Below are 17,633 nucleotides of genomic sequence, written 5' to 3'. Positions count from 1 at the left end.
TCAACTGACATGGAGGCGTTTCACCAGGAGGACGTAGCGTGTGGAAGGATCACGCTATTCCCCACAGTTCCCCCTCCCCCCCAAACAGGCGCCCCGACTGACCAGAGGAGGTGCTGCTAGTGCAGCGACCAGGACACATACCCATATCTGGCGTCCCACCCGCAGACATGGCCAATTATGTCTGTGGGGACGCCCGACCAAGCCGGAGGTAATATGGGGATTCGAACAAATGATCCCGGTGTTGGTAAGCAACAGAATATACCGTTACACTACCCAAATGCCAGTGTTCATTATATTTTGAACTGGGAGCTAGAAAGTGCAGTGTTACAAACATGTCCCATTTATGAGAGGCATACAAGCACACACTTTGCTTATAAATTGATGAATGCAGGCTAAATTCATGTTGCACTTGATGTTGTGAAAAATGTAGCTATATTGGAAGTGTTTTGTTTTAAATAGTAGGCAAAGTGGCACTTTTACTTTAGAAAGAGTGTATATAATTATTTATATATATATATATATATATATATAATAGTTATTCTATTATTAATGTTTGAAATGAAAATGTTATTTTTGTAAATTATGCAAAGCACAAACAATGCAGCTACACTGAAAATATTTGATTTTTGTTTTAAATCTACTACTACTTTCAGCTGCTCCCGTTAGGGGTTGCCACAGCGGATCATCTGTTTCCATCTCTTCCTGTTCTCTGCATCTCCCTGTCACACCAGCCACCTGCATATCCTCTCTCACCACATCCATAATCCTCCTCTTTGGCCTTCCTCTTTTCCTCTTGCCTGGCAGCTCCATATTCAGCATCCTTCTCCCGATATACCCAGCATATCTCCGCCACACATGCCAAAGCCATCTCAATCTTGCCTCTCTTGCTTTGTATCCAAATCATCCAACCTGAGCTGTCCCTCTAATATACCTTTGTTATAATATTATAACATAATGATGTTTGTTTTACATAAGCTAAGTAAAACTTTTGCTTTTGAAAGAATATTTGATTTTCATATATTATCACATCTCTGAATGGAAGAAAATGTTATTTCTGCAAATAAGACAAAATCCAGAGAGAACAATAGAAATGGTAATGTTTTTCTCCCTAATGTGCAAAACAAACCGAACTGAAATCGTGACCCAAAAACCATAATACAAACCGAACCACGGGCTTGTTGAACTGTTGCACCCCTAGGAGAAATGTATCCACTTTGTGACAAATCTTCTTGCCATTCGATGACATTCATTCACTTTCCTTATTCATTTGCCCCTAATTGCATTGGTGAGTTTCCCTAACGGGAGTTATCTGGAGATGAATTTGAGCAGGCGGCACGGTGGCGCAGTGGTTAGCGCGGTCGCCTCACAGCAAGAGTATCCTGGGTTTGAACCCTGGGGTTGTCCAAACCTGAGGGTCATCCCAGGGCATCCTCTGTGTGGAGTTACATGTTCTCCCCGTGTCTGCGTGGGTTTCCTCTGGGTGCTCCAGTTTCCTCCCACAGTCCAAAGACATGTAGGTCAGGTGACTTGTCCGTACTAAATTGTCCCTAGGTGTGAATGTGTTGGCCCTTTGACGAACTAGCGGCCTGTACAGGGTGTCTCCCCGCCTGCCACCCAATGACTGCTGGGATAGGCTCCAGCATCCCGTGACCCTGATTGGGATAAGCGGCTTGGACAATGGATGGATGGATGGATGGATGGAATTTGAGGATGGTTCATATTGTTCTGTGAACTTTTATCCAAGAGAAACTAAGAATATAAATATATTTCCCTATCTTGCCATAAAAATGATGGGTGTACCCTGTTTATGTGTTGTTTTACCTGATTACAAGGGTAACAGTAACTGGGGAATAGATGACTGGGAAAGATATCATAGCAGTGCATACTTTCAAATTTAATCCATGCTGCGCTAAGTGTTTTCCTACTATATTTGACATGCTTCCCCCCAGCTTGAAATTATCAAACTGCAATAATTGCAATTTTCTGTTTTCTTTGATGGTTAGCCAAACTTTAGCATTTGAACAAAAGTGTAAAACAAATATGGCTAACGTAACCGATCTGCTAGAATCATTACAGGATAACTGTGATTTAGAGATTTCTCAGTGAATCCGAAATGTTCAGAATATTCACATCAGATTTATGCTTGTTTTTTGCCACCTAATTCAGATCTGTGCTTGTTCTTAAATCTTTCACACGATTTACTTAAATAAACACAACCTGCAAAAGAGTTAGTGGGAGCTCCTTTAAGCGTTAAATCCATTTCAAATATTGACTCGTTCATGCCTATTACTGATTTTTTACAGCTCTGACCAGCCCTGATAAACAGGCAAACCAACAGCTGAACACTGCTGTGATAACTATAACAAAGATAAAACGGTGGGAAGTGTTGGCTTTAACTCACCTTTGTATTTCCCGGGCAGGACATTGTCAAAAGAGAAGCTGAGGGTATCACTGCTCCCAGACAGAGGCACAGTCCTCCTCTCCCCCTGCCGGCTCACTGGCTGCAATGTGACCGATAGGTCATCACAGGACGCTGAAGGTAAATCACAGGTCACAAGGTTAATGATTAATATTAATCTTCCTTTGCCTGTATTACATTTCCCTTGATCCACTTACCAGTTCTTTTAAGTGATATTGCTTTTTTTTGACCAACTCTGCAATTTCTTGTTCCTGCACTTAAATATTTCTTAATTAGATATTTAGACAATCTGTGGCTGTGCTTTTTCTATAATTGATGTGAGCTGTGAAGGGCTAGCTGTTACCTAGGCAAAAGACTTTGCCGGCGACAGAAGCAATGAACTGAGTGAAAAGTAGGTGGTTAAGTGGCCTGTCCACCAGAGATACTTCCAAAGCCTGGGGTTGGACAGCCATGCCGGCTTTCACTTCTGCCTCAGGGAGAGACACCTGCACACACATGAGAGTGAAAAAAAAAGTTATCATTCTGGGCCATTTGTCCATTGAGGTGCCTGAGACCCAGACCTGAAATTTTCAGCTGAACGTTAGATTTGGGTCATGGGAGAAGGGTGCAGGGCCATAATTGTAAAGCAAATTTAAAAGACAAGACAGAGGACTCTAGGGCGACTTGTCAGTTCGACAATCTGCAACAGTAGTGCAGGTATCCTGACTTTACAGTTGGACACTTGTTAGTGCCATATGCAGTAGGCAGGTCTAGTACAAGTAACTAGCTTACTGAGTCACACAGACCTTCTCTCAATTTCACTTGTTTCTTCTTACATTTTACGCTGTAAGTCAAAGTATATGACCAAAAAAAAAAAAAAATCCTAATGATTTCTTTTTCCAACTGTTCTGATTCCAAGATTATCCAGTTGAAAAGAAACTCAAATCTATCAAGCTATGAGTTCTTTGGTTGCTCACCTAATTACTACCTTCATATCAAAATCAGGTTGGCTTTTGAAAATGTGTAACAACATGATCTGCATCATATTGATACTGCATACTCTTAGAAAATCACATTATTTTCCATTGCAGAAATACATATTTTGTTAATTAAAATCTTTCCCTTTAGAAGCAAAGCCTTTCATCCAAAAAGAAAAAAAGCATTAAAAGGAATTAATATCCATATTATGCTTATTGTGTCCTGAGTGCAACATGGAGGAAAATTCAAAGAAATTAACATTGTACTATATAAAAATCGTTTTAATATTTCTTTATTTACTAAAAAATTCACGAATCTTCAGAATGTGCGGGCCAATACATAAAAATAAATGTACTAACAGGCTTGAAATTCTAATAACCAAGAACTGGACAAATTAAGTCCTACAGTTGTGAGGAACCAGTGATGGTCCTTAAGGCATGGCAATCATGTACAAGGGGAGCAGTGTGACATAATAGGAGCAATGCTGTTTCAGTATGGGTATGTGGATATTAATGGACTGCTTTGTCTATGAGAGCATTTTCGCTGTCAGGTAGATATCTGTTGCAAAGAGGTGGGGTTAGTAATGTCTTCTGTTCAAATACATATCAGTGGAGGTTAATTTTTAATTTAAATAACATCTACCTTTCGATACCTGTCTTGTGCATGAAGTGATGTCAGATGCTGCTCAAACATGACTGTACGCAATGGAAGCTTCAGCAGATTCTACTTTTAAAAGTTGAAATTATTTAGACTTTTTCACTTGCATCGCCAACTCTGAATTTAACCTGTGTATGTTTCCTGTTCACATATTCTAATCTGGTAGATTTTCCCGACAAAAACCCACCTTGCTATCACTGAAAGTGAAAGACAGTAAGAGGATATTCAGAGTATTCATCACTAAGTCTCCTAGTCCGACAGTTTGGTGTCACTGGACTCCCTGTAGTCTCTGCTTTATGGTTTCCTTGAATGGACCTCATGTGAATTCAACCTACATCTACAAAATTACAAGTAGAACTAGATATATTGCTAGAGTCTTACGTGGATACTGTAGTCTCCAGGTTTGGCCTGAAAGCAGAAGGCCCCCTGGAGATCAGAGATGGTGGTTTGGCTGGAACTCTTGTCTTGGCCCCGAGAAGTCAGGGTGACCTTGTAACGGCTCGGCTGCTTCATACCCTCCGGCAAGTGGCTGATGAGGATCTGGCCACACACACTAAACCTGTTGTTGGGGAGCCAATGTTGGATGGAATTTGTGCAAAAAAAAAAATCTAGTTTTTCCATTTACCATCAAAGTTCTGAATATGCAAAACCTTTGTACTGATGGGGACTACAAGACTAGACAGCACTAAAATGTTAAAAGGAAACAGTCAAGCATTGCAAAGCGGTCGTTGCGAGGCAGCTCACACACAAGAAAAACAAAAGTTATAGAATATATCCATTCAAAGCAGCTAATGGGCAGGCCAGACATACCCTGCTGTGATGATGTCAGGAAGCTGGGGTGTGTTGGGGGCTATTTTCACTGTTATTGGTTCAAAGAACATTAGTTCTTTGTGGGTATGGATGGTGTAGGTGCCAGCAGTCATGTTTTCTAGCCTGAAAGAACCATCCTCCCTGCTGAGAACTGGAGAGAGAATGACAATGAGATATCCAAAGAGCAATTTAAAAAAAAAATAGACACAGGCATAAAATACAAAGAAAAACAAAACAAGATGACATTTTAATTATCCATCCATCACTATTGTGTTTTCACATTGTCTATGAGGGTGACATACACCTTTAAACTTTTACACAGGATGAAGAAGTGGGACGTGCTATAGCAGCATGTTCACCTTTGATTTGATTGTTAAGGGACACCGTAACGCCAGGTACACCTTCCCCATCCGGGCTGTTAAGAACTCTGCCAGTCACAGAGAAACCCATGACGTGGAAGATGGGCTACAGATAGAGAAACAAAAGTATTATAAAAATGTCTTCAGATGTGTCTGTCTTTTAACTACCTTGGAACTGTGTTATCCTTTCATTTAATCTCGTTTTAACTTTTACAAATTCTTGCACACCTGACTTAGATGGCAAAGTTAAACAGATTAAAGCCAGTCCGGACACTGCTGCCAGACTCTGAATAGATAATAGAACTCCTTGGGCTTATAGTGACCGGTCATAGCAGGTTGAGCTCTCATAATCAGCATACTCTGTTGAACCACTTTTAAAGGGCTATTTGTGCTTGCTTTTACTTGATCCATCATTAATGCAGTTTTATGTCGTTTTTAGCTATATAATGCAATGACCATTGATTATTCCTATAATTTATGTATTATCTATTATACAGATCTTAATTCCTACATGTCTTTGGACCGTGGGAGGAAACCGGAGCACCTGGAGCAAACCCACGCAGACACGGGGAGAACATGCAAACTCCACACAGAGGATGACTGGGAACGACCCCGAGGATGGACTACTCCGGGGCTCGAACCCAGGACCTTCTTGCTGTGAGGTGACCACACTAACCACTGCGCCACCGTGCCGCCCACAGGAACTCCCACAAGGTCGGGTGAATTGGCCGTACTAAATTGTCCCTAGGTGTGAATGTGTGTGTGTGTGTGTGGGCCCTGTGACGGACTGGCAGTCTGTCCAGGGTGTCTCCCTGCCTGCTGCGCAATGACTGCTGGGATAGGCTCCAGCACCCCGTGACCCTGACAGCAGGATAAGTGGTTTGGATAATGGATGGACAGATCTTAATTCTGACTGTCATTTTCTATTCTGCAAAGCCTTTTGTAACTTTTTTGATAAGTGCTCTATAGGAAAAAAACTGCTGTTGATTTAAAAAAGCAATTTAAATATATCAATTTTGTCTTTTATGATTATAAACATGCTCACAGGATATGGTCTCACCCGACTGACCTGTAGTACATAAAAGTATCATTCTGTGTACAAAATGAGATCACAGCACAAAAACAATGAGAATAAATGGCTTGAATTGGCCTCCTTACCTCTAGCTTCAAACTGTTGTGCTCAACCTTAAAATTCATTCTAGCAGGAGCAACATCAAAAGTGATCCTTTCTCCCCTGTAGAAAGGCACCTGAAGTAAGATGTCACAGAACAGTATTAGAACAATGGGACGAGCAAAGCATAATTAGTGCTTATGTATGTTAAAAAGAAAGACACGGCAAGCAGCCATATTGTGTCGAGTGTGACAATTTTTCATGATGCTGGGTGGAAACTTTATTTAAGGTCTGCTGTTTAATTGATAATTAAAGTGTGCAAAATTAAACAAAGGTTTTAATCGGAGGAGGCTTTTTGTTTTGTTTTGTTTTGTTTTTTTTGCACTGTGAAAATTGATAGCTTACCACAGTGTAGTCTCCACTAGCCAGAGAGGGAAAGAAGAATGTGCCATCCTCTTTGGACAAGGCGCTACACAGATAAACCAGGGAACTATCCCCAGACTCTGCCCCCTCTACTGGGGCTGTGTTACAGCCACTGACAGCCTGCAAATTACAACAGAGATGTAGGCATGGACATAAATGCGGACACAAACACATAAGAAGCAAGGTAACTCAATTTTATTGAAAGAGACTCATTTCACCAGACCTCAGAATGCTGGATGCCAAGCCACGTGGTGATTGCAAATAAGACTTCTTTATAGAGTTAATTTCAAAAAGAAATTAATTTTGATAATTGAAATTAATTAGAATGATGCAGGGTGGATTATCAAACTGCCTGCAGACAATTGGAAAACATTTCCTCGACTTGTTAAAAAATGTAAAGTAATGTCAGTTTACCTCTTTCTTGACTGTAGCAGAATAGAGGAGGAAAGTGACCTCTTTCATGGGCTCGCCATCGCTACGGACCTCCCCATAGACATCATAGCCTCCCACGACTAGGTGTTCAGTGGCTGCGGCATTGGCATTGGACACATGCACTGATGAAACGCTCTATGGATAGCAGAAGACAATGGACAAATTACAATGTGGCACAGACAGTTGCTTTAAACAGACCCGGCAGTCAGGAGAAGGAAAGTCAGGCATTTGAAGGATAACAGCAAGAGATGACTGGATTTGAAAAATTAATAACTTCCTAGCATTGGCAATTAGCTCTTGATGGCTGCTGTCTATCCCCCTGAGAATTAATCATGCCATTAAATCAGAAATGGATAAACTAACCTGCTGCAGTGTCCAGGTGGGGTGGGAGGCTATTATTTCATAACTGCCAGGGAGTACTTTAAAGAAGGTATACCTGGGAAACGACAGCCAACGTTTTTAAGGGAAGATGCAGCTGAGGAGTTCAAGAAATGTGTTTTATTCAGAGACACCTCTGTATTGCGCTACTAAATATGTAATGAGTCACTCACTTTCCCCCAGGCTGAGTTACGACAGTTTGGAGTTTCTCTCTTGTTCCTGCTTGGCTGAGTTTCACCTCTACTCCTGCAGGGCCCAGGGGATGGCCCTTACTCAGAACCTGAGGTAGGAAAGATATGAAAGCAAAGCGTAGAATAAACACAATATCTTCCAATATTTATTAGAACTCAATCTAATACTTTAAGAGATAATACTTTGTGAGGGAAAAAATTTAATGGGACAAATCAAAAGCTTTCAAGTAGGAGACAAGCATGTTCAGACTACAGGCCTTAATACACAATTCAAATTTACTGCTCTCTCTCACTGTTCACAATCATTTTTGAAAGTGACCATCCAATTTCAGTGCAAACAGACCTCCATCCTAAAACAACACCCATGTGCAAAAGAGCGAAAATAAAATTTTCTCTGCTACCACAATCAGCCATTTCTCTTACACTTACTTTAAACACTAGTAAATTCCATTGTGCCCTCAAGTTCAGCTTGAATAAAGGCAACTCCTCAAACAGATATCAGATCAGTGACTTTGCTCTTTCCACTGATTTCTTTTTGATGTTCGAAAAAGCTCATTACCCTGATACTTCCTTTATTGGAATATGCAGATATCTATCAAAATGATTTTACAATGCATCTTCTTATTTATCATAATGCCTATTTTATGCTTATTGACGTTTATGATAGTCTTTGTAGATTTGCTTTAAAATGTTCATTTTACACTTGTCAAGTCAAATCAAATCAATTTTATTTGTATAGCCCAATATCACAAATTTGCCTCAGTGGGCTTAACAGCAACACAACATCCTGTTCTTAGACCCTCTCATCGGATAAGGAACAACTCCCTAAAAAAAACCCTTTAACAGGGAGAAAAAATAGGAAGAAAAAGTAGTGGTACCATGTTTGAATTACTTCATTAACTTCCCTTACACACCAGAAGACATTTTACATTATGGCGTTCATATGTTTTAACTACCTCAACTACTCAAAACAGTTATTAATACCTTATAGGATAACCTATTCACTGTGACACTCAGAACAGCTTCTATTTAAAGTATCTAAGATTTCCAAAGAAAATTGGAAAATGGGCATTTCTTATCAGAATCATGTTTATTGGCCATGTACGTTTGCACATACATGGAATTTCATTCCGGTTTCATGGCTCTCTCAGTGTACTTAACATAGAATAACAACACTACAATCTTCAGATATATACACAAGGATTGACTTATACAGGTGAAATAAGAAGTGATAAAGTACAGTGGTGCAGAGAATATATTAGAGATGCTGAAATAGATGTTAGCAGGTTACTTACATACATGCCTGAGGTGGACGGACATGACAGAGTGTATACGTATATGAAAAATGTACAGTACAGTATATAAAAAAATGGTTCAATTATTTTACAGTGTTAAGCATTCATTTGAATTCAATTCAATTTATTTTCATTAAAAACAATGTGCAGGCTCTGATGCTCCTGTAGTGCCTCCCAGAGCGCAGGGGGGAGAACAGTCTATGGTTGCAGTGGGTAGGATTTCTGCTGATGCTGAGACCCCTTTGAAGGCAGTGTTTGTGATAAATGTTTTTTTATGGCTGGGAGCTGGGTACCAGTGATATGCTGGGCCACCTTGACGATCCGCTGCAGAGCTTTCTGGTCTACTGATGTGCAGTTGCCGTACCACACTGAGATGCAGCTGGTCAGAATGCTCTCTATTGTGCAATGGTAGAAGTTGGTGAGAATTTTGGGGGATAGACGGGTGCTCCTCAGCCTAGACGGGTGCTCCTCAGCCTCCTCAGGAAATGCAGGCGCTGTTGGGCCTTTTTCACACGGGCCTGTGTGGTTGATGTCCAGGAAAGTTCCTCGCTGATGTGGACTCCAAGGAATTTAAAGCTGGAGACACGCTCCACTTCCACCCCATTGATGTGTACAGGGGAGTGGCTGCAGCTTCTAGACCTCCTGAAGTCCACAATCAGCTCCTTTGTCTTCTGCACATTGAGAACAAGATTGTTGGTAGTGCACCATGATGTGAGGTGCTGAATCTCGTCCCTGTAGGCCGTCTTATCATTGTTGGTGATACGGCCAATGACTGTGGTGTCATCCGCAAACTTAACCATTACATTTGAAGGGTGAGTTGGCAGGCAGTCATGGGTAAAGAGGGAGGAAAGGAGGGGGCTCAGAACACAGCCTTGAGGGGCACCTATGCTGAGGGTCAGAGTGGAGTTGTGGTCACCTAACCTAACAAACTGAGGTCTGTTGGTCAGGAAGTACAGGGTCCAGTTACTGAGGGAGGGGTTGAGGCCAAGGGAGAGGAGTTTGATGGTTAGTTTGGCGAGGATGATAGTGTTGAAGGCAGAGCTATAATCTATGAACAGCATGTGGATGTATGTGTTGTTAAGTTCAAGGTGGGTCAGAGAAAAGTGCAGGGCAGTGGCAATGGCATCCACTGTAGACCTTTTGGGACGGTAGGCGAACTGATGTGGGTTGACTGTGGGGGGGGGGGGGGGGGGTTTGATGTGAGCCAGAACCAGTCTCTCAAAGCACTTCATAGTAATGGGGGTGAGTGCTATGGGTCGGCAGTCATTCAGACATATGGGTGTTCAGAGTTCTTGGGGACAAGAATGATAGAGGTGGTCTTAAAGCACGCTGGGACTATGGATTGGGACAGTGAGAAGTTAAATATAGTTGTGAAGACCTCAGTCAGCTGGTCGGAGCATTTCCAGAGGACCTGACCCAGTATGCCGTCCGGTCCGGCAGCCTTCCATGTGTTCACTCTGCGCAGTGATTCTCTGACCTCTGCAATTGATAGAGTGAGCACCTGGTTTTCTGGGTGGCTGGGGATTTTTGTAGCCGGGTCAGTATTGTCCTTGTTGAAGCGGGCGCAGAAATGATTTAGCTCGTCTGGCAGGAAGGCATCATGGACAATGGGACCGCTATTGGAGCTTTTGTAGTCTGTGATAGACTGAATGCCTTGTCACATTCAGTTATTGTGAAAGTGGCAATAGTTATGTTTGGCTCTTCTGATCCCCTTTTTGAGGTTGGATCTGGCTATGCTGTAGGCCTCGCAGTTACCTGACTTGAACACTGCATCCCAGGCTTTCAGCAGCTGCCGGACCTCACTGGTCATCCAGGGTTTCAGGTGCGGGTTGATTTTTTTTGTTGCGACACTCTCAGTGCAAAAGTTAATTTAGGATAGTATGGCAGATGTCTGTTCATTAATATCTATATGGGAGCCATGGGTGGCTGAATGTGCAAAAATACTCCAGTCTGTGTTGTCAAAATAGTCTTGGAGTTCAGAGACTGCTCCTTCTGGCCAGACAGTGATTGTCTTTACAGCTGGCTTGATCCGTTTTGTGAGGGGTTTTTAGGCTGCGAATAGGAACAGGCAGAGGTGGTCAGACTGCCCCAAGTGGGGGCAGGGAGTAGTTTTGTATCAGTCCTCAATGTTTGTATAGAGATGGTCCAGGGTGTTTTGTCCCTTAGTGGGGCAGGAGACATGTTGATGGAATTTGGGTGATACAGCCCTGAGGTTAGCCTGATTAAAATCACCACCTTTGATAAAGGCATTGTCCGGGTGTTTGTCTTCTGATGGCACATTGTAGCTGCTTAAGTGCTACCTTAGCATTAGTATGTGGGGGGATGTACACAGCAGCGATGGTAATAGCGGTTAGCTCCCTAAGCAGGTAAAAAGGCCTGCACTAAATCATAAGGGGCTTGAGATCAGCAGAGCAATGCCTGTCAACAACCTTTACATTGTTGCACCAAGAGTTATTGACATAAATACTCAAACCTCCTCCGCGGATCTTGCCGTAGTCCGCTGTCCTGTTGGCATGGGAGGCTGTGCGGCCCGCTAGCTCGACTGCCGAGTCAGCTATGTTGCTGTTGAGCCAAGTCTCCATAAATATCAGCAGACAGCAGTTCCAGTTGAATGACAGCCCACGGAAAGAAACTGTTTTTATATCTGGTAGTTATGGGGTACAGTGCTCTGTAGCGCCTATCGGAGGGGAGGGAGGAGTTGGAACAGGGTGAGACCAGGGTGCGATGGGTCTGCAGTTATTATTAAGGCTCCATCAGATTGGTGTAGATTACCAACTCATGTACAATCCCTAAAATAATTCAGTCTGTTCAAGAACTCTTAATTAACTTACCCAAGGAAAACGTCAATTTTTTCGAAATCAGTGCTCTGTTCTATGATGCTGCATTTTTGTTTAATTTGATCGTGTGAATCAGTTGTGTGAATATAGGTGTGAATGAGTGTGTGTGTCAGCCCTATGATGGCCTGGTGGCCTGTCCAGGGTGTCTCCCCGCCTGCCAACCAATGACTGATGGGATAGGCTCCAGCATCCCCGTGACCCTGAGAGCAGGATAAGCGGTTTGGATGGATGGATGATCATTTTATATTAAGGTTATCAGGGCTGCCTACTGTGTTCTTGTTCTATTTTTTTTAATTGTTGTCATTTGTATTGTTGTCCAAAATGGTTTTTGGGAGATGTTTCATCTCAAGATGTTTATCCTACATACATTTATGTTGTTTGTTCCTACATTTTAAAAATTCAATATTCTGGATAACTACTTTGAAATGGGTAAGATTTTTTCCCCTTTTTTCTCCCCAACTGTATCTGGCCAATTACCCCACCCTTCCGAGCTGTCCCGATCTCTGCTCCACCCCCTCTGCCAATCCAGGGAGGGCTGCAGACTACCACATGCCTCCTCCGATATATGTGGAGTCGCCAGCCGCTTCTTTTCACCTGATAGTGAGGAGTTTCGCCGGGGGGACATAGCGTGTGGGAGGGTCACGCTATTCCCTCCAGTTCCCCCTCCCCACCAAACAGACGCCCGACCGACCACAGGAGGCGCTAGTGCAGCGACCAGGACACATAACCACATCCAGCTTCCCAACCGCTGACATGGCCAATCGTGTCTGTGGGGACACCCGACCAAGCTGGAAGTAACATGGGGATTCAAACCGGCGACCTCCGTGTTGGTAGGCAACGGAATAGACTGTCATGCCACCTGGATGCCCATGAACTGAGTAAGATTTAACATACAGTCTGAATGTAGCCAGAGGTTCTCACCATTCCAGAGACTGAAAAGCCAGTGAACACAAAGTTGATGTCTTCTTCCTTTGTGCAGATGTCATTGACCCCATCAACATGGAGGTCAACACTTGTAGGCTCTAGAGAGACAAATAATTGGAAAGAAATCAAAATATGAAAAAACCTGACCTAAAATTAAACTATAATGTGTGCAATACTCAAGTAACTGCAAATGACAAGATTAGATTTTGAGAATTTCTGATTGCCTTTATGTATTCCATGCCAAATATGACTGTTGAATGTACAGTTCTGATGTGAATAACGATGGTATGATTATACTAAATATTCTTACCAAAGCTCCACCCAAGTGGAGGTTCAATCTTCAAGACAAAATCTCCCTGTGGAAAAAAAAAGAAAAAGGTCAGAGCTATAGATTACCATGACCATTAAGTCACTGACAGTTAAAAGTAGTGAAAACAGTAATTCACATACCTTGTCATACAGAGGGATCATGAAGTAACCATTGATCGGAGCACAGTCCGTTTGATATTTCAAGGAGCCTTGTTTGGTGTACATCTTAATCTGATCATAGAAGAGGAAACGGTTCCTTAGGGCATATTTACAGTTAATAACATATGGAGACTTTACGGTTTGGTTGGGCCCGGCTAATCCAGGCACCAAATATTTTGTGTAACACACATTGAATGTCAGCAAGAAAAGGGGCAGTCTAGCCAAACTGGATAATTTGGCAAATTAGCCAACCAGCTAATCTCATTAACACGAAGTGTGTGAATGAATGGAGATTAGAACCATGCTAGCGACTACCATTAGCAGTTAACATTTACCTCGTCAGCACTGACGGGTTTAGGGGGTGAAGCTTGAATCAGAGCGACAAAAATACCCAATACATTGGTGACAACTGGCCTTAACATAATGCTGTCAGTACTTAAAAATGCATGTAGTTAATCTATCAAACTGCCTCTAACCAACGCGACGGGTGGCTGGAGGTAACGTCATACGAGAGAGTGACAGACACAAACAAGAGCTGTCGAGTCAAATGCCTTAAAACAGTTAACTGGTTAGCTCGATTATTATATTATTATTTACAAAACGTTCGGGAGCAAAAGAAAAAGAAGTGCTCGCTTTAATTCCTCTTTCTAGCCGCTTCATTCAAACTGTCATTCCACCAAAGCTAATCTTCAACTATCGCTAACCTTGCAGATTAGCAGTTAGCTATTTGGCAATAGCGCTTTGCATTCTCACCTCGATCAGAGAGTAGTTGATTTCAACGTCAGATTTTACAAATCCTCCACATGCCACCACGATGTCATCGGCAAACACGGCCGCTAACTGGCACCAGATGATACCAAAAAGCACCCAGATCGTTCCCATTTTCCCGGACCGTGTTTCCAAGCACTCCGGCTGCCAAAACCTCACGATGAACTAAGCACACGCTGCCTCCGGTTCCGTTCGGTACCACCTGAGCTGCTGCCCCGAATCGAAACGCGACCTGCTGCACCGCCCCCCTCCGGCTCGGAGGAAATGTAGCACAACTTTACCTCAAATTTCCAAGGACGTACGGTTGGTTATACAAGGTCATAAACTAACAGAAATTTGACCAACAAAAGTTGTCAGTTCATGCAAGCGTCACGAAACGCAAAATGCACACTCAAAAAAGGGGAAAAGTGCAACAGTTTATTGTAAGTTTCTCATTCATACATATTTTGTACATTATGAAACCATGACACAAAAAAAGAAAAGAAAAATCCCCAAAACTTCACCGCAACATCGAAACTTTTAACAATAAGGTATCGGAACAACTAAATTACTCCTACCATTAGATACAATATCTGGGGTGACCAGATGTCTTTTCAGTGTCAGTGGAAATTAGTGTGGAGATTTGTTAGGGTATAAATTACAGTAGGGTATTAGTGAAACGTCATCATCTTGGTTTACAGTAAACATTTGCATACCAGCAATACAAAACATATCAGTACAAAGTTATAAAAGTAAGAATTGTTTAGTGTTGATACATATAACAAAAAATCAATATGCTTTAGAGTTATATTTCCAAAAACACCAGTGGTTATTATAATAAAAGCCCTTCTTGGAAGGAAAAGAGGATAGCACATATTGTTTGAAAACACAGCAAAAACATTTCACAAAAGGCAGAAAAGGGCTTCATTGGTCCCAAGATTCTTAAAGAACATATTCTCTTATCAGTTAAACAATATATAGATTGACAACCCCTGTGGTCAGGTATGCTTTCATCTCATCTGGCTATCCAGTCAGACACTCTTTCTTCACCATGTTCAAAGTGTTTTCATTTCTAGAAGTTTAATTTAAATTTCAAAACATATTTTACATTTTATTTGTTATTTATGCGAACATCATGGTTTAATTGGTTATTTCCAGTCCACAAATAGCTATGTCAGTTAAGTGTTAGGCAACCTTAGTATTTTAATCTGTTTGTTGGAGAATGATATCCCCTAGACATGTGTGGAGGAGTCTGGTGGTGGGTGGGCTAGGAACACCCTTTCCATGTAGTTGTTGGAGAAGCTAGTGTGGTAGCTGGGGCTGCCTCTGCTGGTGTGTGGCGGACTTTGGGTCTGGGACCTAGGAGACCTGATGGACGATAGCCTCTGGGCCTGACACAGCTTCTGGATCAGAAAGCGCTTGTCTCGTCCCTCCTGAGCAAAAAAAACAAAAACAAAAACAAAAAAACAGACAGTTATTAGATAGTTCTATAACAACTAAAACAAGACATGAGAAATGTATAATTGAGAAATTAGAAATGAGAAATGTATAATTGAGCAACACAATGACTGGAAATAGGTAGTGCAAATGTGAATTCAACAAAACAAACCAGAAGAGCATTAAAGATGAATTTTGTTGTGCATGTTTACCATGGCTAGCTGCTCCCTCAGTTGGTTAATGACTTTCTTGTGAGCTCCTGCTAGTGCGATTACATAAAACATGGCCAAACTGCAGAGGGCAAAGCACAAAAAGGATATGACTGAACATATCAATAAATAGGGATGGCTAACTGAATCAAAGAAAAAATTCAGGAAAATAAAAATTATGTACATTATAAGTCCTTGTAATTGTAACAGTGCTGAAATAGGGAACAGTGATGTAAAAGTAGTGTTTGCCTATAAAACATACCATGTGATGACAAAGAAGGAGACCGCAAAGGCTTCTGAAGAGAGGGCAGAAAAGAAGGTACGGACCCCAGGTGGTTGTTTGGATATAGTTCTTGGTAGCGCCTCCCAGGAGGTGGTGTAATTAACAAAGGGTCCACAAGTCTGGGAGGAGTTTATCCTGTGGAGAATAGAATTTAGTGAAAGAGTCTACATAAGCAGTGGCAATGAAAGCAATAATACATGTTATTACATTTGGTTTTACTCTACTTTGATGCAAAAAAGACAGAAAATAGCATCAAATATGTCTCCATTTTCAATTCAAAAACTGTCATCCAGACTTGGAGCTACAGTATGTTTTGCTAACAGCGATAGTGAACATTACTTATTCTTTATAATTGGCAATTTGGGGCTGTAGTGTCAATTGTGCTGTATGTGGGTTTAATTAACTAATTCTGTAGTGCTGTTCTATTTTCAGCTCTGTGCAACTTGGTTGGGAAAAGTGCTTTGCAATTAAAGTTATCACTATTATTATTGCTCTGGCTTCCTCCCACAGTCCAAAGACATGTAGGTCAAGTGCACTGGCTGTACTAAATTGTCCCTAGGTGTGTGTGTATGTGTTGGCCCTGTGATGGACTGATGGCCTGTCCAGGGTGTCTCCCTGCCTGCTGCCCAATGACTGCTGGGATTGGCTCCAGCATACCGCGACCCGAATTCGGATAAGCTGCTTGGATAATGAATGAATAATGAATGAATTATTATTATCATTATTATAGATATCTAATGGGACTAAAAGTGCTAGACACTTAGATTGCAAGACAAATAATCCAATCATGAAACTATACAAGCACTTAATTAAGGATAATGTCCATTTTTCTCTAACTAAATATTAAGAAACATTTTCAACCAACCTGTCTTAGGAGCAAACAAAATAGAAAAATCTGTCTCATTCTTGATGGAAATTTGTTGCCCAAACATACAGTAACTTCAATTCCCCATGACCACGGATGGACTAGTTGTCTAGTTTCAGAATTCACCCTGTTGGAACACTGCTGTAGTCTATTTCTCCATCAACTACCAGGGAGGAAACATGCAGGCACGTGAAGTTAAAAGAAGGCCACCTTCCAAGGCCATGCACACCGACCAATTATATATATTTTTTTAACCCCCCCCCTTTTTTGTCCCCAATTGTACCTGTCCAATTATCCCACTTGTCCGAGCCGTCCTGGTCACTGCTCCACCCCCTCTGTCAATCCAGGTAGGGCTGCAGACTACCACATACCTCCTCCAATACATGTGGAGTCGCCAGCTGCTTCTTTTCACCTGACAGTGAGGAGTTTCACTAGGGGGACGTAGCGCGTGGGAGGATCACACTATTCTCCCCAGTTCCCCCTCTCCCCCGAACAGGCGCCCCGACTGACCAGAGGAGGTGCTAGTGCAGCGACCAGGACACATACTCACATCTGGCTTCCCACCCGCAGACACGGCCAATTGTGTCTGTAGGGACACCCGACCAAGCCAGAGGTAACATGGGGATTCGAACTGGAATCTCCATGTTGGTAGGCAACAGAATAAACTGCTGCACTACCTGGATGCCTCTTGACCAATCACATTTATTATGAAAACACTGATACTTTTAAAAAGAAAATTGATTTAAACTCAAATTTGGAAAATATTTTGTAATAACATTTTTTTCTAGTAATTTACATACCTTTTCAGAACTGGAACTTAAGAAAATAATT

The 17,633-nt window shown here is 41.9% G+C and overlaps 1 protein-coding gene across 1 annotated transcript in view; it reads right to left on the bottom strand.

Moving 5' to 3' along the window:
- nomo (nodal modulator) overlaps nt 1–17,633 on the bottom strand; it is a 64,419-nt gene that overhangs the window by 31,459 nt on the left and 15,327 nt on the right. The window contains 18 exon segments of the mRNA XM_056279951.1: nt 2,402–2,533; nt 2,763–2,904; nt 4,415–4,592; nt 4,844–4,994; nt 5,203–5,308; nt 6,361–6,450; nt 6,719–6,856; nt 7,151–7,303; nt 7,532–7,604; nt 7,720–7,826; nt 12,791–12,891; nt 13,104–13,149; nt 13,244–13,333; nt 14,015–14,141; nt 14,143–14,231; nt 15,247–15,441; nt 15,658–15,736; nt 15,917–16,072. Coding sequence (XP_056135926.1) covers nt 2,402–2,533; nt 2,763–2,904; nt 4,415–4,592; nt 4,844–4,994; nt 5,203–5,308; nt 6,361–6,450; nt 6,719–6,856; nt 7,151–7,303; nt 7,532–7,604; nt 7,720–7,826; nt 12,791–12,891; nt 13,104–13,149; nt 13,244–13,333; nt 14,015–14,141; nt 14,143–14,231; nt 15,247–15,441; nt 15,658–15,736; nt 15,917–16,072 — 2,153 coding nt within the window.

This window comes from Lampris incognitus, chromosome 5, assembly GCF_029633865.1.
Source record: "Lampris incognitus isolate fLamInc1 chromosome 5, fLamInc1.hap2, whole genome shotgun sequence".
In the NCBI taxonomy this organism is placed as follows: Eukaryota; Metazoa; Chordata; class Actinopteri; order Lampriformes; family Lampridae; genus Lampris; species Lampris incognitus.
Note: the sequence above shows the minus strand (reverse complement) of the source record. Positions and strands in the feature narration are given on the sequence as shown.